The sequence below is a fragment of the Panthera tigris genome, chromosome A3 (assembly GCF_018350195.1).
Source record: "Panthera tigris isolate Pti1 chromosome A3, P.tigris_Pti1_mat1.1, whole genome shotgun sequence".
NCBI classification, from domain to species: Eukaryota; Metazoa; Chordata; class Mammalia; order Carnivora; family Felidae; genus Panthera; species Panthera tigris.
Window position 1 is genome coordinate 30,948,841 of NC_056662.1, and position 27,640 is coordinate 30,976,480.

A 27,640-nucleotide genomic window follows, 5' to 3' on the forward strand; every position below is an offset into this window, starting at 1 on the left:
TGTAGTCTTTTCTCTCCTGGCCCCACTTTGGAGACCACCACTCAGAAGTGGGAGAGTGAAAGTAGCACATAGTCTGGACCACCAGGGGGCGCTCCAAAACCACTGACCTGGATGGGTGCAGAGGAACCTTCCAGTAGCGCAGGCAACCTGAAGACCTAGACCGATGGAGCCTTTCTGCAGAGTGCACTTTTCACATGCTCATCAACCATCAGGCTCACCCAGTGTGAGAGATGGGCCTGCCTTTCTTAGCCCCAGAGACTTCTTAGGGCTGGACCCAGGACAGGGAGGCAGAGTGCGACACATAGCTAATACCAGATGGGACAGTGGCCATGAAATCCTCATGGAGTCACAGAGCCAGAAGGTACCACCTGGAGAGACCGCCCTCACCCTCTGCCTCCACATCTACCACCTTCTGAGACAGGTTTTTAAAGGCCTTCTTCCTGATTTCAGGGGGAAGCTCCATCAGGATGTTCTGCTTAAACAGAAATGGATTTTGAAAGGTGCTTCTCGAGACCCTAGCTCACACACACACGCGTCATCCAAACGTTCCAAGGTTAACATGAATACACTTGGCTTTTGGACTGTGTTTGATCAACCTGACCATGGCTCTCCAACATGGCTAAGCTTTCAGACTGGGCAGGTGTGGGATGTGGAAGCGGTGAGACAGACAGAACACAAAGGAAAGGAAAGAGTTCACTCCCAAAGGCCCAAGAGCTAAGAGTGTTGCCCACCCTAGGGACCCTGCAGTCTGAATTCCATTCCACCAAGCAGAGGACAGTGCCTAACCCCAAAGAGCACCTCGAGTGAGTTTGCAACGTCAGAAACCAGGGGCTAGGGTGCCTAGGTGGCTCAGTTGGTTGAGTGCCCAACTCTTTTTTTTTTTTTTTTTTTAATGTTTATTTATTTTTGAGACAGAGAGAGACAGAGCATGAACAGGGAAGGGTCAGAGAGAGGGAGACACAGAATGTGAAACAGGCTCCAGGCTCTGAGCCGTCAGCACAGAGCCCGACGCGGGGCTTGAACTCACGGACTGTGAGATCATGACCTGAGCCGAAGTCGGACGCTTAACCGACTGAGCCACCCAGGCGCCCCGACCAACTCTTGATTTTGGTTCAGGTCATGACCCCAGGATTGTGGAATCGAGTTCCACATCCAGGGCTTAAGATTCTCTCTGTCTAGGGGCGCCTGGGTGGCTCAGTCGGTTAAGCATCCGACTTCACATGATCTCACGGCTCGTGAGTTCAAGCCCCGCGTCGGGGTCTGTGCCACCAGCTCAGAGCCTGGAGGCTGCTTCGGATTCTGTGACTCCCTCTCTCTCTGCCCCTCCCCTGCCCATGCTCTGTCTCTCTGTCTCTTGAAAAATAAATAAACATTACAAAAATTGTTTAAAAAAAAAAGATTCTCTCTCTCTCTCTCCCTCTGCCCAACTCCCACTCATGTGCACTCTCGCTCTTTCTCACTCTCTCTCAAAATAAATAAACATTTTATTTAAAAAAGGAAGAAGAAGAAGCCGTCAGTGGTTATGCGCTCATACAAACCATTCGTTCACTCAGTGCAAGCAAGAAAGAACATAAGAAATATAGCAGGGAACAAAACAGATGGATGAGACCTCTGTTTCTGAGAGTTTCCTTTGTAGAGGGGGAAAGAGATAAATAAACAAGTCTGACAGAGCTAAGTGAAGTCAATGAAACAAGGCAATGTGATAACAAGGCGATGGGGAAAGTTTGTATCTTGACTGGGATATTGCTACACAGATATATATATATATATATATATATATATATATATATATATATATAAATACACACACATATATGTATATATAAATACACACACATATATGTATATATATATATACACACATACATACATGCACATATATATATTTATATATATACACACACATATATATACATATATGTGTGTGTATTTATATATATAAACTTTATATGCATATATATGCATGTATATGTGTACATATATAAACTTTATATGCATACCATATAAACTTTATATATACTACATATGTATACATAAAAGAGTCAGAACTCTCCAAACTTAAGACAGGCTCATGTCATTGTATGTAGCTTTTACCTCAATTAAAAACTTCTTCTCACATATTTTTTTTAATGTTTATTTATTTATTTTTGAGACAGAGAGTGAGCAAGCAGGAGTGTGAGCCAGGGAAGGACAGAGAGAGAGGGAGAGAGAACCCCAAGCCAGGCTCAAACTCATGAACTGTGAGATCACGACCTGAGCCAAAATGAAGAGTCGGACGCTTAACTGACTGAGCCACCCAGGCACCCCTCAATTAAAAACTTTCGGTAAATAATGAGAAGAGTGATGGAAAGGAAGACATTAGCTAGAATGACCAAGATGGCCTCTTTGCAGGGTGGACATTTGAGCGGAGACTTGAACAATGAGAATGAGCTAGAATAAGTTTGCCATGCCAAGATCTGGTGTCTTCTCCTGCCAAGACGCTGTCAGAAGAGGAACCTGTGCATTCAAAGGGCCCATAGAGAGCGTGTTGAAGGTGTGGGAGGCAGATGTGAGCAAAGGGAGCAAAATGGCAGGTATGTGAGATGAGGTTGAGGAGAGCTGGTGATGGGGACCTTGAAGATTGTGTAGGAGTTCATTCCAAGTATAGTTGGAAGCCACTAGGGGGACCAAACAGGAGAAAGATAGAGCTTCCCAGTCTGATCGACCCTAGGCAAAGTGTGAGGAAGGAGGAGGAGGAAGCAGCCAAGTTTCGAGCAGCTACCTGAGCATTGGTGGTAGACATGACCTGGGCAGCAGGTGGGCAACTGGAGTTCAAGCTGTCCAAGGAGGGCATGGTGGCCACAGGTAGAAGACATAGCAGGGAATGGGCAGGACTTAGAAGAGTCGGGAAGATCCAGGGTCACTTGGAGAGCCCCAAGGTCTCGGGTGATCAACAAATGGGCGCCACTGTATGCTCCCAAAATGAGGCCCGGGAACACAGCCAAAAGGTGAGTCAGAAGAAAAGGGACAAGGCCAAATGCTATCAGCAGGAAGGGCACTCCCCAACCACTGACCTGAGCTCCATAAACACCCGCTTAGACGAGTGCACAGGTCATTGTGGTCACAGTCTAAGAAAGCCCGGTGTTTCCAGGGAACAGGTGAATGGTTGGGCCGCATGGTGCATAATTAACCCCTGAGTCTGTAAGGCAAAGGATTTCTGTGATGTGAGCAGGTGGCTGGAAACTCAGCAGCATGTCCCCAAAAGACCCTCATTCACTGTTTCTGTCTGGTAGATACCTTTGGCTTGCCAGCTGTGTCCTCTGAGGAGAATGAAGGCAACCAGCTCAAAGCTGCCCTCCCCCCACCCCGAACACCCAATGGCCTGGACTCCTTAGGGGAGAAAAAGCCAAGCTGGATATCTGAGATGGGGCTGTCTGCCATCACCCAAGAATGGAGAATGTCACTGAGGTTTACGCAATGGAGGGCTTGGCCTTCTGAATCACCAACAGCCTCCTCCCCTGGGACGGGCTGTTTGTTTAGAGATGGAAATGTCCTCTTTCTGGTCTCCCTGTGTCTGGGATCTCGGTGGCTTCCAGTGCTCAAGGAATGACACGGGGAAAGAACCGAAGCTTCCCTAATTCACTTTGAGAAGTGCTTTGGGAATTACCCATAAATACGTGGCAGCCTTGAGATGGCTTAGAAGGAGAGAACGATCGAGAGAAGCAGGTGTTAGGGGCTGAGGGCTGGGGGCCTGGGGTCAGACCCGCCTTGGCCTTCTTTTGTTTTTCATGACCGGGCGATGTTCCAGGCTTCCGCTGGCATGCATTTTCTTGTCTCCTACACAGGTCATCCAACTGACTGCAGGCACTTCTTTTTGCCTAACTTCACGCTTCCCAAGCTAGTTCAGGTTTTCCATAGTATAGATAGGCTGGAAAATGGCCCCCAAAGATACCAGGAACCTGTGGATGTTACCGTATACAGAAAAGTGTTCTTTGCAAATGTGATTAAGGTACGGCTCTGGAGAAAGGGCAATGATCGTGGATTATTTAGGTAGACCATAAATAAATTTCTGGAGTGTCACCTGGGGCGGAACAGAGAAGCCTTTCTTTTTAGAGGATCCAGAAAATCGCAAGCTGAAGAAATGTGGAAACAAGTTTACAAAAGAGTGGAATAGTTTAAGTATTTGCATCTAATTTAAAAATTTGCAAAAGCTGCTGCTCTTAACACATACAGGTACAACAAGTTCACGTAGCAGACATTGTCCCTATCCACTTGACATCTCTGGGCACCTACACCTGACCTCTAACGGCCAGCACTTGTGTTTCTTGGCCTGTGCATTTTCTTTGGCCCCGAGAGCCCGATCTGCCCCTATACACAGAAAGCCAGATACGCCAGGGAATTAACCCCCAAGAGCAGTCCTCTCCCTACCAATGCCTGAGGGAAGCTGATATGTAAGTACCCCGGCTCCCTCACCGCTCGCTGGGAGAACAATGAGGTATGCTGTACCCTGGCTTCCCGAGGTCTCAGATGGGATGAAACTCCAGTTGCTCATAGTTATAACTTAACTGACACGTGTTTATACATGAAATATTGGTGTGTGTGCGTGTGACATATAAAGTAGTGCCCTCCTGTCCATGTCTCTTACCAACCAGCTCTTTTCACCAACATTCCGTCTTCGCATCTACTTCCAGTTGGTGACATTGGTTTTGTACCCCGTCTCCAGGCTTCAACACACTTTCTCTGCAAATTCTTGATAAGGGAAGTATTACACGCTGTGAAACAAATCTTTATCGCCAGGACTTTAAGCTCCTTCACGTAGCTCACTGAAATCACATTATTATCTTTCGATTTGTCTCCCAAGAGAGACGGTATTAAAGATCTTGATCTTTCAGAGGATGCATTTTTGGAGCATTTGCCTCTGGGGGGATAAGGCAGTTGAAGTCGCCACCACTCAGGAGAACGTGTTCCAGTATCCTGTCTGGATTCTTGTGGCAGGGTTACCTTGACGTGGTGGCCCTGGGATTTTGGTTTTCCCCCCTCAACATGTTACATGTCATACTGGCCTGAAAAGCAACTTGATGACTATAAGCGTAGCTTAAATTTAGTTTTATAAAGCCTAAAATCTGCATTATTTTTATCCTAATTCAGGGTACATTTCAATGATTACACTGAGAAAAACATGGCGCACGACCCTTAGATGAATTGGGGGGCCCCAGCTCAGAAATGGGATGAACTTCTAAAAAGTATTAATTACTTCACCATATTTTTTAACTAGATCCTTAGGTGATGGCACACACATGGAACCCAGCGTAAGGAGTGTTGTGAGGGTTTGTGATGTTCCATATCAGGAAAATCAGAGTTTGGCACCCCACTTGGGTATCAATGCTGCTTTCTCATTTTTCTCAGTGTTTAGGGTTTATGGTCAGGGTTATTCGAGTTTAGAGCTCTGGGTATCAGAAGCAAAGTCACATTTAGGTCCAGATAAGCCTCGGGGTAATCTCTGTCACAGTTCTCCTGGCATTTGGATTATTAGGGTGAAGGCATAGCATCGTTAAGGGGAAGGGTACAGGGTTAGGGTTGTGGTCAGGATATATGTGGATCTGCTCCAGTCTGCTTTCCAGAGTTTACACTTCAGGGTCATTAGTTTATGGTAACCAGGCATTAGGGTTGCCCCTCAGGGCATTCAGAGTCAACCACACATGAATCCATTGTCATTTGCAACTCAGGGAATTCAGCATGAATGGTCTCCCTGGGTCAGGGTTAAAGTCAAGGCATATGTTCTGCTCTTTGGAGCATCGGTGTTGAGTCATTGGAGTGTGGAGTAATCAGGGTCAGGACAGGCCATCAACAAGGTGTCTGCTCCATTGCCTCTTAGGGTTTTACGTTGTTTCGTCAAGTTCACTGAAGTTGTTAGCACTAACGTCACTGAGAGCGGGGAAGTCAGGCTCGTTAGATCTAATCTCCATTTAAACTATTTAAGGTCAGTTTGGGTTTAGGATAACTTGGGGGCAGTTAGAATTGTTTACCGAGTCTGGGATTTTAGGTGTGTTTAGGATCTCTTGGGCCTTTTAGGATCTTTTGTACTGTTGGGGTTTAGAATCATTTAAAGTAAATTTGCATTTTAAAGGCATTTAGGGAGGGGCAGGATTTAAGATCTTTTAGAGTCTATTTAGACTCTAAAAGAGTCTATTCATCCCTCTATTTTAGAGTGATCCTTAGCGTCATTCAGAGTTGTTAGTTTAGGGTCATGTGGATAATTTGGGGCTTATGGTTAAGCATCAGCTGAGAAACTTTAGGGTGGTTAAGGTTATTTGAGACTCAGGATTGAATTTTGTTGAGGATCTTTTGTTGGGATCACCTTACCCATTGGGCCATTGAAATAATCATTTTTTTAGAGAGTGAGTAGGGGAGAGGGGAGGGGGTGGGAGAGAGAGAGAGAGAGAGAGAGAGAGAATCTTAAGCAGGCTCCACCCTCACCCCGATTCAGGGCTTGATCCCCGCAACCTGGGATCATGACCTGAACAGAAATCAAGAGTCAGACACTCAACCGACTGAGCCACCCAGGCACCCCGTGAAATGATTGGGTTTTTAAGAGCCCTTAGAATTAGGGTCATTTTTTTTTTTTTTCATTTAGGATATTTTATGCATTTAGAGTTAGAATCATCTAGGGTTCAAAAATATTGAAGCTCTCTTAGAGACTGCTAAGATTTGGGTTCTTCTTGGATTGCTTAGAGCTTTTTAAGGATGGTGTGTATCATTTGGCATCATTTGAAGTCATTGGAGATCATGTAGGGCTAAAGTAATTTTCAGTAATTTATGCCTCTTCAGGATCTTTAAGTGTTTGAAGTCTTAGGCCATTTCGGGTAGTTTAGGCTCCCAAAAGGTATGGGAACATTTGGAGTGATTTATGGCCCATTAGAGTTTGGGATGTCTAAGGTCATTTTAGCGGGGAATACAGGGGTTATGATTGTTAAGATACTTGGGTCAAGGCCTTAAGGTTGTTATTAGCATTGGCATTCTTGTTGTTTTAAGGTCTTTTTGTTTAGGGTACATCTGGTTATTCACCCTTGCTTTCCACAGACATTATCAAGGTGCCCGCCAAAGGTCAGGTACGACTCTAAGTGTTGGGGCTACCCTCACAGAGTTTGGGTTCTAGCGGAAGAGATAAATAAATCAACAAATCTATTCAGTGACAAGTGCCTTCAGGAAAATAAAAGCAGAGGGGGACTGGCAGGAGGGCGGCCGATGGAGGTAGGGCACTCAGGGAAAGCCTCCCTAGGACGCAAGTGTTGTGTTCAGACCTGACTCAAAAAGAAGCCAAGCATGGGATGAGCTGGGAGAAGAATGTTCCAGAAAAAGAGTGGTGAGGGCAAAAGCCCAGAAACAAGAGAGGTCTGAGGACAGCAAGGCCAGAGAGCATGAAGCACGTTGACTATGGAGAAGGTGGAAACCAGGGGATCCCAAGATTAGGTGGGACGAGACCATTTAGGTCTAGGTAGGCTAGATAAGATTTTGGCATTCTTTTAAAGGTCATTTAGGGTCGCTGAATATCATGTGGGTTCTTGAGGTATAGAGTCGGTTCCTTCAAAGTTTAGGGCCCTCTGGGGGCTTTAGGAGCCATTAAGGATCATTTACGAACTTTTATGGTCACTTACGATCTTTCTTCGTTGTATAGAATTTTTGAAATTCATTTGGGTCACTTAGGGTTAATTAAGAGCATTTAGGAATCTTAGAGTTATTTAGAATAATTTTAATTGCTTGTCACATTTAAATATTTCACATGGAGTCATGTTTAATTGCTTAGGATTGTTTGGGTTTGTTTGGAATCTCTCAGGATTGTGTGGGAAGTGGTTCTCAAATTCAGTGCACGCAGGGATGGGAGGGGGTGGTGGGGAGGAGGAGGGACAACGTTAGAAGTCCTGCTGCCAGAGCTACACTTTAGAAGAATTAAATCAGAATCCCTTGGCATGAAATGCAGGCCTCGGTGTTTTTAAAACTCCCCAGGTGATTGCAACTTTCAGCCAAGGTGAGAGCCATCGCTTTATACTGGTTTAGAAAAGAGCTACTTACAATGGACCAGCAGCCTCAGAACCATGGGAGGATTTTTCAGAGATGCAAACTTTTGGCCCCCCATCATCTGCTGAATTGGGAACTCTGGGGGTGGAGCCCAGCAATCAGGTTTAACGCGTTCCCCAGGTGATTCTGATTCTAAAGTTCAAAACCACTGGCTCAGGGTTTACAAGAATCTTCAGGATCCTTGAAGTTTTCTAGGGTGGGGGATTCTAAGGGCATTTAGGATCTCTTCCTGTCAGCTGGGTTCGTCTGGGGTTATTATTGGTTGGCTTAGTGGGCATATCTTTGTAGGGTGCTGGTAGACACCTGAGGCAATTATTTTTCAATTAGGTTTATTTGGTGACTACCTGAGTCCAGAAATAGTCTTCCCTGCCACCATCCCTGGACAGCTTCTTCCCTAAAGCTCTTGGAGAAGGTGAGCCTCTGATCTGTGGGGATGTAGGTCAGATCAGTTCCTGAGCTCCTTGGATCAGACCTCCAGGTGCATGAGGTGAGAGAGAGGAATAGGATGTATCCCGTGTGCCAGGGTGGGGCGAAGCACACATTATCCAGAATCCACGATATGGGCCTTGGTCAGCCAATCAGGTATCCAATCCTTAATAAAGAGAACTTCAGAAAGTCAGAAACTGAAAGTGGAACAGTCTGACAGCATATTCTGAGTGATGTCAGGTTTCCAGAATTTGTAATAGGGGTGTTTTTTTTTCCCTCCTTTTGAAAGCTGTTGCTTTTCTAATCCCTAAAAGAAGCATTGAGAGGACAATCAGAAAGTGGGTTCGGTGTCCAGGGTAACTGAGCCTAAACACAAGGAAGTCCCCAGCTCAGCACATGGAGACTGCATTGTTCAGACTCGTACACACTCAGGACGTCAGGAAACCAACCATAGAAGGGTTTTCTCCAGGTCCCTAGAACTATGGATGTGATCCTTCCATTCTGGCGTGTGTGTTTGTGTGTGTTCGTGTGTTGTTATGTCAGTGTACACGCATGCAATTGTATTTTACATGCACACACACATAGACAGTTTGGGCACACAAGGACTGCATTTCAACGGCATGAAATTGAATTGCCTCCTGGTAGGCTTTGAAGTCTTGCACTTGGAGAAAACTGACCCCAGCAGGGAGATGAGGGCTTTAATGTTCTCTACTGTGGGTTTTGTGGGGGATTTTTGTACCCATATGTGCTTTTGGAGCCTTCATGTTTCTGGCATACTAGCAGGAAATTTTAATCAAAAAGCCAGTGTAATAGAAACGTAAAGAAAGCATAATCCTATGGCTCCAAGGTAACTTTTCTCATAGGCTTTTATATATAGGCCTGCCATCATATTGAACATGCTGTTTTACTCACCTTATGTAATAACATATTCCATGTTTCTACAAAAACTTCATAATTATACCTTTAATGGCTGAATAATATTCATGTTTATGGTTTCGATTTTATCTGCAGCATTATCACAGAAGGCAGGAAGAAAGAAATAGTCCTACTTGGCTTTTTTTTTTTTTTTTTTTAATTGAAATATACCTACTTGGCTTTTCCATGGGATTATTTAAATCAATTTTGGGAGAGCTGCTATCTTTCCAATCCAAAAATGAGGGATAACTTTCCATTTTTAAACTTTATTTTTTCGTATTTTATTGCTGATACACAGAAACACAATAAATTTGTATGTATTCACATCATTTTAGCAACATTGCAAAATTCACTTAGTATTTCTAAATAATTTCTAGATTATTATGACTATTTTATTTTTTTATTTTTGTTTGTTTATTTATTTATTTTCTAGTGGATTTGAATTTCAACTGACTTGTGAAGAATGTTTAATATCTTTGTTATTTTTAAAAGTTTTTTTTTTTTTTTTTTTTTTTTACTGTTTAAATTTTATTTAAATCCAAGTTTGTTAACATATAGTGTAGTAATAATGATGTCAGGAGTAGGATCTAGTGATTTATCACTTACATATAACACCCAGTGCTCATCCCAAAAAGTGCCTTTGTTTATTTATTTATTTTGAGAGAGAGAGAGAGAACACAGGGGCAGAAAGAGAGGGAGAGAGAATCCCAAGCAGGCTCTGAGCTGTCAGTGAAAGCTCGATGTAGGGCTCAATCTCATGAACGCTGAGATTATGACCTGAGCCAAAATCAAGAGTCAGAAGATTAACCGACTGAGCCACCCAGGTGCCCCTAAGATTATTACGACCATTTAAATTCAGCTTTCACTTGTTGGTTCCTTTTACTGGATCGTGGACATTTTAACTTTCTATTTCTTCTTTTTGCTTAGTTAACTCAAGAGCTTTTGGGCAAACTACTCAAATGTATTTTTGTGACTTGTGTTAAAGACAAAATTTGGCTAAGGAATTTTAACAATTTAAGTTGAACGATAAGTTGTATTTCTGTAAATACGTGCCTTACCTTTATTTTTTTCTTCATTTCTCATTTTTTATTTTTCATTTTTTAATATTTTTATTTATTTTTAATTTACATCCAAGTTAGTTAGCATACAGTGCAATAATGATTTCAGGAGTAGAACCCAATGGTTCAACTTACATAGAACACTCAGTGCTCATCCCAACAAGTGTCTTCCTTAATGTCCTTTGACCACTTAGCCCATCCACCCTCCCACAACCCCTCCAGCAACCCTGTTTGTTCTCTGTATTTAAGAGTCCCTTGTGTTTTGTCCCCTTCCCTGTTTTTATATTACTTTTGCTTCCCTTCCCTATGTTCATCTGTTTTGTACCTTAAATTGCACATATGAGTGAAGTCATATGGTATTTGTCTTTCTCTGACTGACTCATTTTGCTTAGCATAATACAATCTCGTTCCATCCACGTTGTTGCAAATGACACGATTTCATTCTTTTTTGATTGCAGAGTAATACTCCATTGTGTATATATACCACATCTTCTTTATCCATTCATATGTCAATGGACATCTGGACTCTTCCCATACTTTAATATGTGCCTTACCTCTAGAATCTTCCCTTAGGATCATTTTGGGTTCAAGGTTTTCCATAGCCCCAGACATTCAATATTTGCTATGGGTGGGAGTTCTCGTCAGCAGTTTGTTCTTGAAATTATACCCCAGACATCTCTGAGACATAATTACTTTCCATTAGCAAGACATATCCACGCTGTCCTGTGCCTTCTCCCCTGGTCTCTGGCACCAGCTACCCTCCTGGGAGCCCAAATTTCTCAGTGGAGGATACCGTAAGAGACCCAAAATCTGGGTGTTGCCCACCCCTTAGATGGTTCTGCAGCCATGGACAGAGTGACACTCAAAGCCCGAGTTAAGGGGCACCTGGGTGGCTCAGTCAGCTAAGCGTCCAACTTTGGCTCAGGTCATGATCTCATGCAGGGTTCATGGGTTCAAGTCTGCATCGGGCTCTGTGCTGACAGCTCGGAGCCTGGAGACTGCTTCAGATTCTGTGTCTCCATCTCTCTCTGTCCCTTCCCCGCTCACGCTCTGTATCTCTTTCTCTCTCTCAAAAATAAAATAAACGTTAAAAAAAAGAAACAAAAAATTAAGCACTAGTTAACGCTAATGTGTCTATAAAAAGTCCTTGGGAAAAAAATGGATCTCACTGTAATGCAAGAACGTTTAAATCAGTGTTATCAAAATATTGATATATAAAATATCCGTATTATATTTTGCCTTTCACCAAAATTTGTGTTTAGATTGCAGTTCTATCATAAATTTTTTAGGTGGGAGGAGGGGCAGAGGGAGAGAGAGAGAGAGAGAGAAAGAGAGAGAATCTTAAACAGCGTGGGGCTCAATCCCATGACTCTGCGATCATGACCTGAGCCGAAATCAAGAGTCAGATGCTCAACCAAGTGAGCCACCCAGGTGCCCCTCTATCATAAAATTTAAACTTAACTCTCAAGTTCCAACTTATGGCTCCGTCTTGAGGACCTCGCACCTGAAAATTATGGTACGCTGTTTTCTAGCCAATGCGTGGAGTCAGCCTAAGTCTCGTCCACACTGAGACATGTTGGAGAAATAGGGGCTGCTTTTGATCATCACAGACCAACAGGCAGAAACTGAAACTATCCTAAGGAAAACAGAACACACAGTCCCTACCAATGCACCCCTGGCTTTAAAGCTTCTGAAGTTAACTTCTATACTTCTATGACTTACATGCTTAACTCATAAGTAATCATTTTTATTTTCTGTAGGTTTAAAATGGAAAAAGGCAATGTCGGTTTTACCCAAGTTCAATTTTCTGTAGATTTGCCTGCATCTAAGCATCTTAGCCAAACCTATTCAAATGGATTCGAAACTTCACAGCTCACTCTCCTGCTCCAACTCTGTTCAGTACTTGCTTCATTACCTAAAATAGGCAAAACCAAATTATTTCATAAAATCTGTTTCTGTAAAGAAAGCCAAAAAGCGCTGGCTCCTTGGGGGAGAAGGTTATTAGTATTTGCAGGGTAGTTTTCAGTACTCCAACGTATGTAAGGCTTCCTGCCTGATTTGTGGTGTTGGTGGGACCCCAGATTATCTTTTGTCTTTGTCACCTACATGCACAATCTGAACAGTACAAAAAACCTCACTGCCTTGGAAGGGTTAACTGCTCATCTGTTTCACCCAGCTTAGTTAATTCAGCAGCTAAAAAGCTACTGCTTGGAGTGATAACTCTAAATATAAAAACTCAAAACAGCACTTAAGGGGAACACTGATTCGTCCAAATTTTTCTCTCTCTTTTAAAAAGAAACCTATAAGTATCATTTGGAGTCATTGTTAAAAATCTTATCTTGGTTGTTAGCCTTTTTTAGAGGCCAAATTATGATGGTCCCTAAATTCCTCCTGGGAAGACAACTGTCGATCACATATTCAAATGTTGTGAACCAATCACATAACCCTCCTGTGTTCTAGTTCTCCAGAAAAAGAGGACCCACGGGATGTGGGTACATAGAGAGGGATTTATTTTAAGGAACTGGCTCATGCAGTTGTGGGGGTGGCTAGTCCAAAATCTGCAGGGTGGGCCGGCAGTCTGGAGACCCGGGGAAGAGCTCGGGCTGCGGCTCAAGTCCAAAGGCAGTCTGGAGGCAGAATTCTCTCTCCCTCAGGGGAAGCACGATCTTTCTTTTAAAGCTTTCAACCTATTGGATGAGGTCCACCCACATTATGGAAGGTGATCTGCTTTACTCAAAGTCAACTGATATACAAGTTAATCTCATCTAAAAACCACTTTCACAGCAACATCTAGACTGGTGTTTGACCAAATATCTGGGCACCATGGCTTAGCCGAGTTCACCTAGAATTAACCGTCACACTTGCCCTGCTCCTTGGGGTGGAACTTGGGCCCTCGTCTGAGGTCTTACATTTGGCAACCTCTGGGGAGCTGCCTCTGACAGAGGCAAGTCCAGGTCCCCACACCCCCACAGGGTGGCTTGGCCATTTTACGGCTGGGGAAACCAAGTCCTAGCAAAAGGTTCCACGAATTGGTCCCAGGATCGTAAGAGGCCTGGGGGTAGAGTCAGGACAAAATCTTGCCTCATGGGAGGGTGGCTCCCAGCTCTTTCCACCACAATCGTTGGCTCCAGCAGGGCCTGAGCTCACCCGGGGACATTCTCATTTCACTTCTGACTTGGAATATTATAGCCACGCCTGAGCCCATTCAAACCAGAAACTCTGGGGGAAGAAAATCAACTGACTTCCTGGATGTGCCTTCGCGTCTCCTGCCCCCACCCCCCCCCCCCCCCCCCCGCAGAGCACCACGCCCGCGGCCACACACAGAGCCATCCACAGAGGGACTTCTCTTTGAAAAGTGCTTTATTTCAACAAGATCTACGTTGGTGCATGGAAACATATCAAAATGTTACAGAAACGCGTCGCCCCTACTGAGGCCTTGTCAAATTACGACATGATCCCTAGATGCATCCGTTTGTAAGTTCAGAACCCAACAGTGAACCTGGTCATGTACCATTGCAGAGGGCAAATTATGATTAAGAAAAGGATACGTCACAAAGCTAAAACAAGTGGGGAAACCCTCAAGGATGCTAACAGTAGTAACACACCAGAAACCATCGGCCGGGGAAGCAGGTCTGCGATCGGCTGGGAAGACTCCAGGGGTAAACGGAGGCTCTCCCCTCACCGCTTGTCCACATTTTGTGCTTGGGTAAAATGCAGGGGGCACTGTAACCTCCCGCGATGGGGTCACCGCTTTCAGTCCCGTCTGAAAGGCGGGTCGCTACATTCATTTTCCTCTCTCCCCCTCTCGGAGACCACTGCTCATCTCCTGACTCAGGCAGGAATTTGTGTACAACTTAAGCAGCAACTCAAAAACGTGGGTTGCGGCATGGGGGACGCGGGAGACTTGCTCTGCTTGCTGTCTCGGCCCCCACATCACGGTTTGGCCACGAGGCCCTGAAATTCCCTTGTTCGTACAGAAATTTCTCTCTTGGCGATGTATCCAGGGCACCATATTTCTCCATGTTAATAAGGAGCTTTGCATTTTTTATTTTTTTTTAACAGAGCCTCTCTGAAGAGTTTCTTGCGCTTCTGGGATCCGTTGCTCCTCTTCCTTCTGACATTCTGAAATAACCACCCAGCTCTGCAGAAAAGAATTCGTGCCAACAAGTTTTGCATCTGAGCACAGATCTGTGTGTGTGTCATTGTATTTCAAAGTCTAAGCTACAGTGATGATAAAATGTCTTCATCTGGGGATCTCCAGGAGAGAGGACTATTGTTTTCTTTCCGTAGGGAGGAGGGAAGGGTGCAAATATTTCTCCTTGAAGTCTCAGACCAAAACCCCAGTCCCCGCATTTTTCTCGAAGGTGGGTGGCTAATCTGAGCTCCTCCCTCCTCAACCTCGCTTAGAATCCAAGTCCAACAGCCTGGTGCACACTCCTCACCAGCACATACAGGCAAGCCAAGCCTGCTATCTGTGCTTCTCAGTCTCTCCCCAAGGTAGCCCCCCACCCCCATGTAACTCATCACCTGTCCACTCATGTGATCACCGAGAACGTGACCTTGTGCTTAATCTCACCATCACCTAGGGGAGCGGACCCCCTCCCCAGCCAGATGGACTCAGGCTTTTCCTTCATTTGATCACCTTGTAACATAAACCCCTAGAAAAAGAACGCCAGATGTGGCTCTACTGCTTTTCACAAGTTAGGGGGAAAAACCTATAAATTGGCCTTTTGTTCCTCACACGATTTCAGGTTCATTGCACACAATTACATAACCCCCTACAAATCGGTACAGGAATTCAAAGCCGCCAGGCCATGTGATACCAGTGAGAAAATCCGGCTCCACACTGCGGTGAAGTGTCTCTGTTTCAGCCGCTGTTATTTCAAAGGCCCTTTCCAAAATTCCCGATCGGGTTGTTAGGAAGTAAGAAATGATCTCCAAACAGGGTGGGCCAAAATGCCACAAGGTACGGCGCACATTACGTGGAATGTATCCTGTAAGATGCGATTTCCCCTGACTTCCACCCTGAATCCCTCCCGCCCCCCATCTTTAAAAAGCCAGGTCTACCTTAGCATCACTTTCTCAGCAAGGGATCCGGCAAACCTGACGTTTTGCAACATGGCCATATTTAAACTATCGTAGTGCTAGTACAAATCAAAGAGAACTCTTATGGACCAGAAATAGCTGTCCAACAAAAGTTAGTGGTTAGTAGTTTGCTTTGTGGGGGTTTTTCTGCCTCGCGCACCAAGGAGAATTACTGGGGCCGACAAAGGCTGTGAACATTCAAAATAAAAAGAACTGGAAGAGAAGTTTAAGTCATTTTCTCAAAGGCAGGACTCAGGAAGTGTGTTTGCATTCACAAACCCGCTCTCGCCCATCTGTATGTAACAAAGGAAGCCTCTCCCGCCCCCGGGGTTTTCTGTGCATTTAGCAGAGGCCCACGGAGATGTCTGATTGAGGCTAAGGTCGCCGGATTTCCAGTCCACGCCCCACAGGGCTGGTGGCGCTGTCCCCGAGGAGGAGGTCGCCTTGCTAAGAGACCCCTGGCAACACGCCAGGTGGCAGCGTGCCATCTTTTTGAAAATCAACGAGACCACAGCTGTGAGCCACCTACAGAGGCCACGGAGGCCACAGGGGACAGCAGGGGGCAGGAACCGCTCTGCTGCAAACCTCCACCTTCCTTGCAGGTGCTGACCACTGGCACTCCTTCCCCCAACCGCCCAGCTCCCCAAACCTTCCTTGGAGGGGAGGTGAAGAGATGGGGAGTCTCTCCACCACCAAAGCTGAGACCCCTGATGTCAGAAGCTCCTGGCCTTGCTTGGTTGATCTCCCAGCCAGGCACCCTGCCCCCATGCATCTATCTGTCCCTCTTCAAACTGTGTCAGCCATACTGTTGCCCAGCTGCCCGGAAGTCTTCCTGATGGGGACCCCACGGGGACAGACTGTCCTGCCCTTTCCCTGCACTGGGGTCTGCTCTAAAGATCACCCAGGTGGCTGCTCAGAGAGCCCGAAAGAGAAGCTCCACCCTCCCTGTGCAGCCCGACCTGGGCCCCACCTCGGTCAATAGCAGCCTCCTCACTCTTGGGAAGACCATGTCCACACACGAGGTGAGGGCCACTTGCAAGAATCCAGTGGTTGGAAAGACTGAAGCCTTGACTTCAAACACATGGCTTCAGTATCAAGTGCAGGAATCTCCCCTGGTGGTATGAAACGGGCCGGGCTCACAGGCCTGTCATTTCTGCAAGGAGCCTCTACACTTCCCTAAAGAGGGAAACTCTCTGGCCGCCACCCCAGAACGAGGCCAGGCCCCGGCCACACTAGCCAGCCTGCCACGTACAAACCGGTGAGACCCTTCCTTCAACTCACGGAGGCACCAAAGAGTTGGGGCCGGCAGCCTGGCATGCTTAGCACATCAGGCTCCTCTCCTGTCTCCTAGACGTGGCCGTGGAGGCGAGGACAGAGGCAGAATCCGCGCAGATCATCACATATGTCTTTGTTATTTAAAACAATCCAAGTTTCCAGTGTAAAAACGTGTGGGCCTACTGCAGCTACCCCAAGGACGGTTTATCTTTCTCTTTCCATCGCACCTCCCCCAGGGGCGTGGGGCTGTTATTTTGTTAAGTTCCAATCCCCAATCCTGTTACGTGTACAGGGAGAATCTCTACTAACATATAAATATCCCAAATGGTGCGCTGGCTGAGTCCCCTCCCTTCTAAACATGTGTGGCTTGCTCCCTGGCACTGGAGGAGAGAAATCTTCCCTCCGACTTAAACCCCTCGGATTGGTGACTCGTCTGATTTTCCCCGTCTCGGCCAGCCTACCTGCAAGCCCCATGGCACTTGTGCGGGTTGTGTGGAATTCAATGGCATGTGAATGTCAGGTAGGCACGTGGATATGGACTGTGTGTGCACACGCACTTACAGTGCACGCACGCGCTCATGTGCGGACACACGCCCACGCACACATTTTGGGTCCTTATAACAAAATCAAAAGTCCTTGTGAGTGAAAGAAAGGAGCGGAGCACAGGGTTCCAGGGATGGGGAGTTGTCTGCTGGCTTCTCCATCCTGCTCCGGGCAGCAAATGGTGGCTTGGTGGGAGCTGGAGAGGTCTGCATCTAAAGGTTTCCACGGAAGGAAGGTACCCAGCTTCCTGTGCGTCTTCTCATGTCAGCGGCGGCCCCTGTGGCATCTGGATCCCCTCCCTCTTGTGGTTCAGATTGTTGCTGGGGTCTCAGCCATCTCTTCCAGCCTCTGCCGGATCATTAGCCGGAGCACGGTGTACCTGGGGAGAGGAACAGCTGCGGTGGACAGCGGAAGGCAACACATACCCCCTCTTGATCTTTCCCCACCACCCGGGCCACAGGGGCCACTTGTCGCTCCTTCTGCTTCTATCACAGGCCCAGCCATCCGCCACTTTGTAGCTTGTGTTCATTTCCACACCCAGAGGAGAGGAACTGAACAGACCAAATCCAAAGTGGACAACTTGACTATAGTTAGACACTCTGGCAAAAAGAAGGATGGGAAGGCGAAACGGAAACACCAACAGTAAGGGTTCCGCTAACCGAGTGCTGACTAGGCCCAAGGCTCCACGACACAGGAGCACGGGATCCTCACCTGGGCTGGACCATATGCAATTGCCATTATTTGACTACTTGGGCGGGGGGGCTACAACGGCAGCGGCAACTTCGTATGGTTCAACCTAATATCAGTACCCGCATTTTGCGGAACAGGCTATAACAACTACCAAACATGGGTGTCCATGACTTGTCTCCACCCCCTCCCTGAACTAATAAGGCAGCGCGGACGCTGAAGTGTATACAGCTGTAGGACTAACAGGAACATTCCTTAAGTCCAGGGCTTGGCACCGCACAGCAAAAGCCATCTTAAAAGTTTGGCACATAGTAAGTGTTCAATAAATATTAACTGCTATCATACTAGTTATTATCATTGATACAGCAAATATTATCGGTGCTATTCGCCAGTGGCAGAAGTCAATCAACTGTCCTGCTGTATCCATGAAAAGCAGCCCGATTTATGGCTAAACATGGCAAAAAATATCATAAAACATAACCAAAAACATCAAAGTCGCAATAAAAAAAAAAAACCACCCCCGAGAAATAGGGTGAAACAGGTGATGGGGATTAAGAGGTACAAACTTCCGGTTATGAAATAAAAAGTCACAAGGATGAAAAGCATAGGGAATACAGTCAATAATACTGTAATAATATATGGTGACAGATGGTGACCACACTTGTCGCGCACGGTGAGCACTGAATAATGCATAGAATTGCTGAATCGCTACGCCATACGCCTGAAACAAATATAACATTGTATGTCAACTATACTTCAACCAGGATTTTTTTTTTAAATCCTCCCCAGAGAGAAGCTTTACTGGGCTTTTCAACCCAAATGCAATTTCCAGAAGAGAAATGTTGAGAAGGGAGAAGGGTAGGAGGAAAGGATTTCAGAGGTAGGGCTGTTCAGATTACTTTCCGCTGCTAAGATGGCTTTCTCTGGCACGCTTTTATGTCCCACATCAAAATGAGAAGATGGCCTAAGAAGCAAAGAGACCAACACACTTATGTTTTGTGTCCCCATCTGAGATCCACATTTGTCACGGGAAGCCCCTGGAAGAAGGTCCATGGGACCCAGGCCCACACAGCCACTCAGCACAGTCCCTGCAAGGCACCTGAACACCTGGGCTCCCCGCGGTCCTGGGAGAAGCCCAACCAGCCGCCCTGGGGCCATGCGTACTTGCGTATCAGCTTCTTGACTTCCCGGTCTTCTTCCTCTTGGAGCTTCTGAATGAAGCTTTTAAGGACAGGCATCTCGAACTTTATGTACTGGGCCACCTGGGGAGGAAGAAGTAAGTCTGGGGCGCACACACGCCCCCTCCCAAACCTATTCCAATTCCTTTTGGTGTCTCTCTTACGTAAGGCCCAAAGCCGCGGGCACCTATTTCTACACGGATCCAAGATTTCCTTAAAGGCAGTAGCCAAGCCTCGTTCTTCTCAAGGCTGGCATCGAGATGGCTCCCTATACGTGATACAGATCTCCTAACTTCTCATTTCTCGTCCCCATGTATCCAGTCCACGACAAGGTGAAATCAAACATGGAAAAGCACTTTCTCCTGATGCAGCAATGCAGAGGAAAACCTGACCCATGGTATTCAATAAAACTCCCTGTTCGCCCCTAAGAGGATTTTTGGAACCGTGGCTCAGGACGATGGTTTGCATCTCGAGTCTCAAGCAGGCGTCCAAATGGGAGCTTACTCTGGAGAGGCTGTGGGGGTGAGGGTGGTTCCCGGGTGAGCCATCTGTCATCCCCCACAAGAATCCCCACCCTACTTTATCAACTCTTCTCCATGGGAAAAGTGTATTTCTCCACCCTATTCATGGCTACATGACTTGTTTTGGTCAATGGAATGTGTGTGGACGTGATGTAAGACACAACTGAGTGGAGGCTTCAAAGGAGCTTACGTGGTTTTGCCTGGTTACTTGCACTACAGGCACCTGCCATGAGAAGTGTACCTCAGGGAGGCACTACCCCTTAGGCCTGGGTCTCTGAATGAGACATGAAGTGCACACCTGAACTCAACCCACAGCCCCCAGCAGAGCTGCTGCTATTCGCCTGCGGCCTCCTGAGAAAAAGGTAAATGTCTGCTGTTGTAAGCAGTTAAGATTTGGGGATGTTTGTTACCACAGCAAAAGCTGACTGACGCATAAGATAAGGTAAAATCATGCTAACTTCTTGAAGCCGCTAAGAGAGGTTTGCAGAAACTTCTCGGGCCTCTTACAGTACCCCAGAAAGGCTGAAGACATTTACTCCTTCCATGGAAACCACTTGGTGCCTGAGCCTACCTCCAACAAATCCCAGGGCACACCCTCAGTCTAGCCTCTGCGTTCATTCTCCCCGCTAATGGCTTCAAGGAAACCCGGTATTGAGGAATGGCAGCAAAATGGGGCATGGCCCTTGGCCAAAAAAGTCAAGCTATACCCCAGTTGCAGGTAACCCAACCAAATCCCCACCCACCTGAGGGCAGACCAGCCAACCAAAAGGGGACTCACATCATAGGTGACTTCCTCCACCTGGTCCTTCTCCATAAGAAACACTTTGGAGACCTGCTCACACGGGCCCTGGAGGATTCGAGCTACCAGCGGGTAATCGGTGTTCTTGAGCTTCTGTTTCTCTGTAACACACACACAGCCAGGAGCAGCCCTGAGTTCGGCCCGAGGCCTTTCTCACCATAAGTAGTGGCCAACTCAGGGGCCTAAATGGCACAGGCACCTTAGGAGATGCGGTCACGTAAGTCAGGAGACTGAATAGTGAATGAACAATTCTTGTTCAAAGCAACCATTCCCTCCCCCCTCTCCCTAACAAAACTACCATGCTCAAATCCTTTGGAAGATACTCTACTGGAGGAATTGGTCTCTTTAAATAAGCAGTTACGTTTTAGTGTTTGCATTCCCCAGTGGACTCAGCCAGTGAGCCCACTGGCCTTGGAAGCAAACAACATTTGGAGGTTTCCAAAAGCCAAACAACAAGCAAATGAGGCAGAGGTTTGATTTTTTTTTTTTTTTTCCTGTTTTGAGTGAAGTAAAAATGTTCAAGTACACGGTATTTTTCAGACTTACCACCGCTGGTATGGACCACATACAAAGCAAACTCTTCTGCGGAATTCTCAATCTGAACCAGAAACAAAAGATACTTGGAGGAAGCACATATTCACACATCCCAAGCCCGAGCCATTCCTTCTTGAATGCCACAAAGCTCAATCAATTTTAGGCAACTTTTGAGGGGGGAGCTATTTATCTACAGCTCTCAGAGGGGATGAGGAGAGGGGGCAGGCCGGGAACTTCACCAGTCACAGCAGATAATCAGGGCTGATGCTTCCTGCATGCTGCCAAGCACAGCGTTCCCCACTTTGCATGCGTTCACTCATCTAAGGCTCCCGACAACCCCTCAATGGGGTCCCGTTAACCCTCATTTTACAGACAAGGGAGCAGAAGCACAGGGAGCTTTAGTAAGTTGCTCAGCTCATCCATGCAGCAGGTGATGGCTGGGGATTCGAACCCAGAGCCTGTGCCCTTAGGCCACTGGGCGACACTGGCCTCAATAAAAATAAGAATCTCTGACTCCAAAAGATAAGGGGATGATTCCTATAAAGGGATTGTGGAAAACAGAGTAACAGGACTTTAAAAAAACTCATGCACTATAATTTACACATCTACTGAAGTTCCTTTTTAAAAAAAATTTTGGGGGGCGCCTGGGTAGCTTGGTTGGTTGAGCGTCCGACTTCGGCTCAGGTCATGATCTCACGGTCCGTGAGTTCGAGCCCCATGTCAGGCTCTATGCTGACAGCCAGAGCCTGGAGCCTGTTTTGGATTCTGTGTCTCCCTCTCTCTCTGCCCCTCCCCTGCTCATGCTCTGTCTCTCTCTGTCTCAAAAATAAATAAAAACGTTAAAAAAAATAAAATAAAATAATTTTTTTAATGTTTATTTTTGAGAGAGAGAGTGAGCATGAGAGGGGGAGGGGCAGAGAGAGGGGACAGAGGATCTAAAGGGGGCTCTGTGTTGACAGCAGACAGCCTGATGTGGGGCTCGAACTCACAAACTGTGAGACCGTGATCTGAGCTCAAGTCAGACGTTCAACTGACCGAGCCACCCAGGCGCCCCCTGAAGTTCCTTTTTCAGAGTCGGTTCCCCAAATGTGTTTCAGAAGTCAGTCTGTACACAGAGCCCCAAACCAGGCATCAGGCCTGGGGTCTCAGAATCCCCCTCAAGTTGCCCAACAGGCTCCCGGCCTCACCTCCGGGCTTTGGACTCAGCGGGTCTAATTCAGGGCTGGGGCCTGAGAAGCTCTGCTTTGCTGACAAGCTCCCACGTGATGCTGATGCCGCAGGGTCTGAAGAACCAAACTGTCTGCCCGGTGCCCCCTTACCACACACTCTCCACGGCCCCCCTTTCCGCCCCGGGCACACACACCAGCCATCCCAGGCCAGCCAGCAGAAGGAACTTGCCTTAAATTTGTTAAGCAGCAACTTCAGGACCTGTGGGGTGGTCATGGTGCTGTTGATGCGGACGTTGGTGACAGAACCATAGGCCGGCGTGAACACTGACGTCTGTCAATAGAGAGGTCTGGTTCAGGCTGGCAGGGGGGACAAGGACCGGAGCACTAAAACTTGGGTGTCCAGGCCCCGCAACCTGGGGTAGAGGGCACAGTGACAATGGCACTTAACCTGTACACCCTGAGAGCCCCCTGATGGCCTGGCAAGCAGTGGGCCTTGATGTCAATAAGGCCGCCCTGGGCTTTGCCTAACTCAGGAGCTCATCGCCCACCCGCCACCCCCGAGGGAGGCTGGGGGTTCTGAGCTTGGCACGTGGCAGGGCGGGGTAGGGGGAATAGACCCAGATAAGGAAGACCTCCTCTCCAGATAAAACACGCACGAGGCCCCCTCCACTGTGACTTCCACACAAGGTCTCTGACCGCTCTCCCATGATGCACTTGCTTCCGGGGCTGGGTTCGGACCAGGCAGCAGGAGGAAAGAGGGTCAGCTAGCTTTGGGAGAGGCAGGCGGTGCAGGGACGCCCCTGCCTTGAGTCCTGCAGCAGGGGCAGCACTTAGCTCACAGAAACGGGAGACCCCACAGCAGCTAAGAGGCACGCGGTGTAGGAAGTGGGTAACGTGTGGATTTTCCGGGGAGTGGGGAATGGCTCTGATGTTTGTGGGGTCATCTCACCCACCACCCTGAGGGGACTCCTGATCTGGGGTCCCTCACCCCTCACAGGGCCGGAAGAGCCTGAAGCCCACCCACCACCCAAAGACGGAACAGCAAACACTTGGCTTCCCACACGTCTGCAGCCTCGAGGGGGCGGCTGCCCGGGGAGAGACCTTATTCCCTTGAGGCTCCCCAGGGCCCCGACCCCCCCATCCTCTCTACCTTGTGGTTGTAGAAATGGCCATTGATGGAGAATCGGTGGCGTCTGATTCGCCTCTGGTCACTGGGTGTCCTCACATTGCCACGGCGACGCACCCCAACGTCACTGCGCGTGCGCATCAGCTGTGGGGTGTCTTCCTGCAGGGTCTTCAGGCCCCTGGAGTCTAAGAGGGAAGGGAGAAACGAGCTCTGTCTGCCTGGACCCGGGACGTGGCGGTTCGCACACAGTACCCTTTTTGTGGCCAACGCTACGGTACCCACGGCCGCCTCCCCCAAAATGTGTTTCATAAAAACAGTGTTTCCCACTGGGGGGGTGGGGGTGGAAACATATGGTATGATGCACTGAGAAGCAATCCAGTGACAAGGTTCAGAGCACAGACTTCAGAGCCAGATTCCCAGGGTCAAGCCCCAGCTCCACCATTGCCATGTGTCATGAACCCCTCTATGCCTCAGTTCCCTCACCTATAAAATGGGCATCACGGAACTGTTGTGAGAGTTTAGTGAATTAATTCACACAAAGCATTTAGAATAGCGCTTGGCACAGGATAAGCACGACATAAGGACGTGCAAGATATAGCAAGCTGACAATATCTTCAAGATTACACATGCGCATAGCCTCAGACCCAGAAATTCCACTTGGAAGAATCCTACAGACACTGATGAATGTGTGAAATGACACGTGTACAAGGCCACTAATTGCAACCTTGTTTGTCACAGCGAAAGACTGGAATGACTTGGGGCGCCTGGGTGGCTCAGTTGGTTAAGTGTCAGACTCTTGATTTCGGCTCAGCTCACGATCTCATGGTTCTGTGGGATCAAGCCCCACGTGGGGCTCCGAGTTGACGGCATGGAGCCTGCTTGGGATTCTCTCTCTCCCTCTCTCTGTCCCTCCCCCGCTCACGTGTTCTCTCTCTCTCTCAAAACAAAAGACTGGAATGACTTCAATGTCTATCAGTAGGGAGTGATCCACATTTCTTCACACAATGGAAAGAACACAGAAGTTCTTCATGGATTTGTACAGAACAGTCCTCAAAACAAACTAATAGAAACAGGGATGTGCAGGGGCGCCTGGGTGGCTCAGTCGGTTAAGCGTCTGACTTCGGCTCAGGTCATGATCTTGCTCGGTTTGTGAGTTCAAGCCCCGCATCGGGCTCTGTGCTGACAGCTCAGAGCCTGGAGTCACCTTCAGATTCTGTGTCTTCTCCTCTCTCTGCCCCTCCCATGCTCATGCTCTGTCTCTCTCTGTCTCTCAATAATAAATAAATATTAAAAAAAAAAACTTTAAAAAAAGGAAAAGAAACAGGGATGTGCAAAATGCTACCCCTTGTGTAAATGGGGGAAGAAAAGAAATGACGTCCGACGATAAAGGTATGTTGCTGTGTATTTGCTTGTATTCATATAGAATATCTCGGCAAGATATTCTCACCATGCCTTCAGGTTTTTTCTAGGGAGAGAACCTCTAAGGTGAGTAGACAAAATGGGGAATTTTCACCTGTTTCCTTTGAATCCTCTTTGAATCCTGAACCATGTGAATTTCATTTATTTAATTTACAACATCTATAACCGCATCGGTCTTCACATAAGTGGGCCCAAAGGAGGAGCCCTGCCCTCCACGCATGTACCTGTGGGACTCGATGTCTGTTCACTCTCGGGTGGGGCATCCACTTCTGAGATCTGAATGTTGGGCACGGTGAGGGGCTTCAGGATGGTGCTGGGGAGGCAGAAAACAAAAAGAAGCCTGGCTCAGCCCCTATGGAGAGATACTCCCTCTCCTGCAAGGGGAGCACTTCACCTGTGCCAGGCAGGGGACCAGCCACACCCTCATGGACGGCCCGTGCTAAGTGTCCCATGAAGCTGGCCCGGCTCCAGGGCTGAGCACTGGGTAGGGAGGGGGTATGTCGGAGGAGAATATGCTCATTCCCAGCATCTGCAGCAACCTAAGCACCCAATTCACCAAGGCCAGGATGGAGAACACTGAAGAACAAAATCCATGTGCTATGTGCGTGCAGTTTCTAAGCACATACGGGTTCTATAGCTTCTTTGGGAAACCCTAATAATCTCCGGACAAGATTCCAGTTCGGATCCTTTTCTGTTGTAGGAGTGACTCTAAAGGAATCTAAAAGGAATGGCATCTAAAAGGAATGGAAAGTATCTAAAAGGAATGGAAAGTAACAGGTTGGTTGCCGTGAGGGTCAGGGCCTCATCGGAAGGGCCACTGATGATCGCGTTCTTGGGGTTGCCGGACGGAATGCTCAGCCGAGCTGGAGAAAGGATCACAAGCAGGCAGTCTGAGCAGAGTCCTGGTGTTGCCATGGTAATTGGCAAATGACTCCCCGAAGCCAAAAGGGATAATGACAGCAGCTCAGAGAAGCACACCCAAAATCAACAGAGGATTTGGCTCGAAAGGAGAATCAAACTTAACCAATGAGGACCATCCCATAATGAGAAGAGTGTGGGCTCCCTGGCACCCAGCAGAGATGGGACTTATGGTCCAGGGATGATAGTTTTAAAAGACAATAAAAATTGAAAATCTGAAAGAACTTCCTGTTGTAGTAGAACTCTGGACTTCTGACTCTAGAATGGAGCTGGTCAGAGCCTCTCAGGAATGATGAACACTGGACGCTCACAGGGGCCACCGCCCGTTCCCGCATCGAGGCAGAAACTGGCCTCAGCATCCTTCTGGACACAGTGGTCCAGGCAGTCACGTTATTAGAGCAGGCATCAGAGCTAACATTCTTACGGTTCTGAAACTCTCTCAAAGTACTAGTAGGTTTCAAGAACCAACCAAGACTGCTTGATGTTGCAGGGATGGGGGAAGAAACAAGTGTGCAGAGTGAAGGACCCCTTAGCAGGCTCAGCCGAAAATCACGCAGTCAAACGGCATTTTAAAAATCCTCTCACTTAGGGGACAGAATGCAGCATAGTCCGGGCACTGGGATGCGGCTGTGGAAAGGGCTTGACCCACAGGAAATCAAATATGGTAGAAATGCTGAAATCAGAGTGGAGTGAGAAACCATCAAAGGCAGATGAAGCCAGAGAACCTTGACTAGACATCGCAGCGCCTGATGGGATGGGCAACAACTTCCCTCCTAAAATTCCCTTGGAAAGAAAGCAGATCAGCTCCAGGGTTTGGCCACAGTGTAGCTTTCTCTCCACTTTAGGGACAGATTGATTTGGCTGTGGAGTTTAACAGAACATTCAGCGTGTCCAACAGACAGGGCTTGGTTCTGGGTTAAAACAGAAAACACATCGCTGCGGTTTTGGCTGCGAGGTTGGCACCCCCCCCCCCCAACACTCTGGCCCCAGGGCAGCAGGGACCAATGACAAGTGTCTGGATGGAACGCAGCTAGTCACTTGATACCAAGAACTAAAGTCCCAGAAAGAAGGCCCGGTAAAGAGGGCGGGCCTCACTACAGGTGCTCGGCCACCATCTGGCAGCGGAGGGAGGGAAGGAGCAGACCTTCCCAGACTCCCAGCGGGGACCCGGGAGAGGGGGCCTCCCAGACATGTAGAGCTTCCATGTTGGAATCCTAAGTGTCTCTGGAGCAGGGTCATTCTATGAGGAGGGGTCCCCGTGGAGAGGTGCTGGGACACCAGGTGTCCCCTCGGAAATCTGTAGGCTAGGCCTGGCTGGCCGCTGGCGGTTCCCCTCAGAGGCGCCGGAATTCTCCATGACGGAGGACTCACTGCTCAGCCAGGCGCTGGCTGGTGCGCCTCCCCTCTCACTCTCATCCAGTGATTGTGGTGACAGGCACGGTGGCCAGATCACACGAACATCTGCTCCTTCCTCCTCCTCCTAAGCCCAGAACAGGTGCACCCGCAGCGCAAGTGGGAGAGTGGGGCGCTGGGGTCAAGGCTCGCTGGACGAAGGTGGCATTTACCAACTCAAGAACATTCAAGAACGGAACCCCCAGACACGCCCGGTCCCTCCGCCCCGGTCCCATCTCTCCCCACTCACCCCTGAGCCCCCAAGTTACAGCCAGAGTGCCAGGAGGAAGAGGATGGCGGGGGGCGAATGCGTTCATTGTCATCTTGCATCTGCAGGCGGATGGGCCGGCGCAGCCCCCAGGAGATGTTCAGCAGCCCCTCCACGATGAACTCATCTTCCTCCTGCCCACGGAGCAACTGACACAGTCAGCCAGCCCAGAAAACCCCACCAGCGTCACGCTGGAGGGCAGCTGACGGCACCCTTGATGTGTCCTTGCTGGGCACGTCCAGTTATACTCACACCCCAGCTCCAGGACGCGC

At 47.9% G+C, this 27,640-nt stretch overlaps 1 protein-coding gene across 7 annotated transcripts in view; it reads right to left on the reverse strand.

Annotated features, from left to right (window-relative positions):
• Nucleotides 1-13,796: 13,796 nt before the first annotated feature.
• The window catches only part of RASSF2 (Ras association domain family member 2), a 42,075-nt gene continuing 28,231 nt past the window's right edge, over nt 13,797-27,640 (reverse strand). For all 7 annotated transcript variants that reach the window (XM_042980864.1, XM_042980863.1, XM_042980867.1 and 4 more), the window contains 8 exons: nt 27,351-27,502; nt 25,015-25,103; nt 23,396-23,556; nt 22,475-22,576; nt 21,089-21,140; nt 20,522-20,643; nt 19,209-19,306; nt 13,797-17,736 (listed from right to left, as the gene is read on the reverse strand). In XM_042980864.1, coding sequence (XP_042836798.1) covers nt 17,667-17,736; nt 19,209-19,306; nt 20,522-20,643; nt 21,089-21,140; nt 22,475-22,576; nt 23,396-23,556; nt 25,015-25,103; nt 27,351-27,502 — 846 coding nt within the window. In that variant the 3' untranslated portion in view covers nt 13,797-17,666. The remainder of the gene's footprint in view (nt 17,737-19,208; nt 19,307-20,521; nt 20,644-21,088; nt 21,141-22,474; nt 22,577-23,395; nt 23,557-25,014; nt 25,104-27,350; nt 27,503-27,640) is intronic.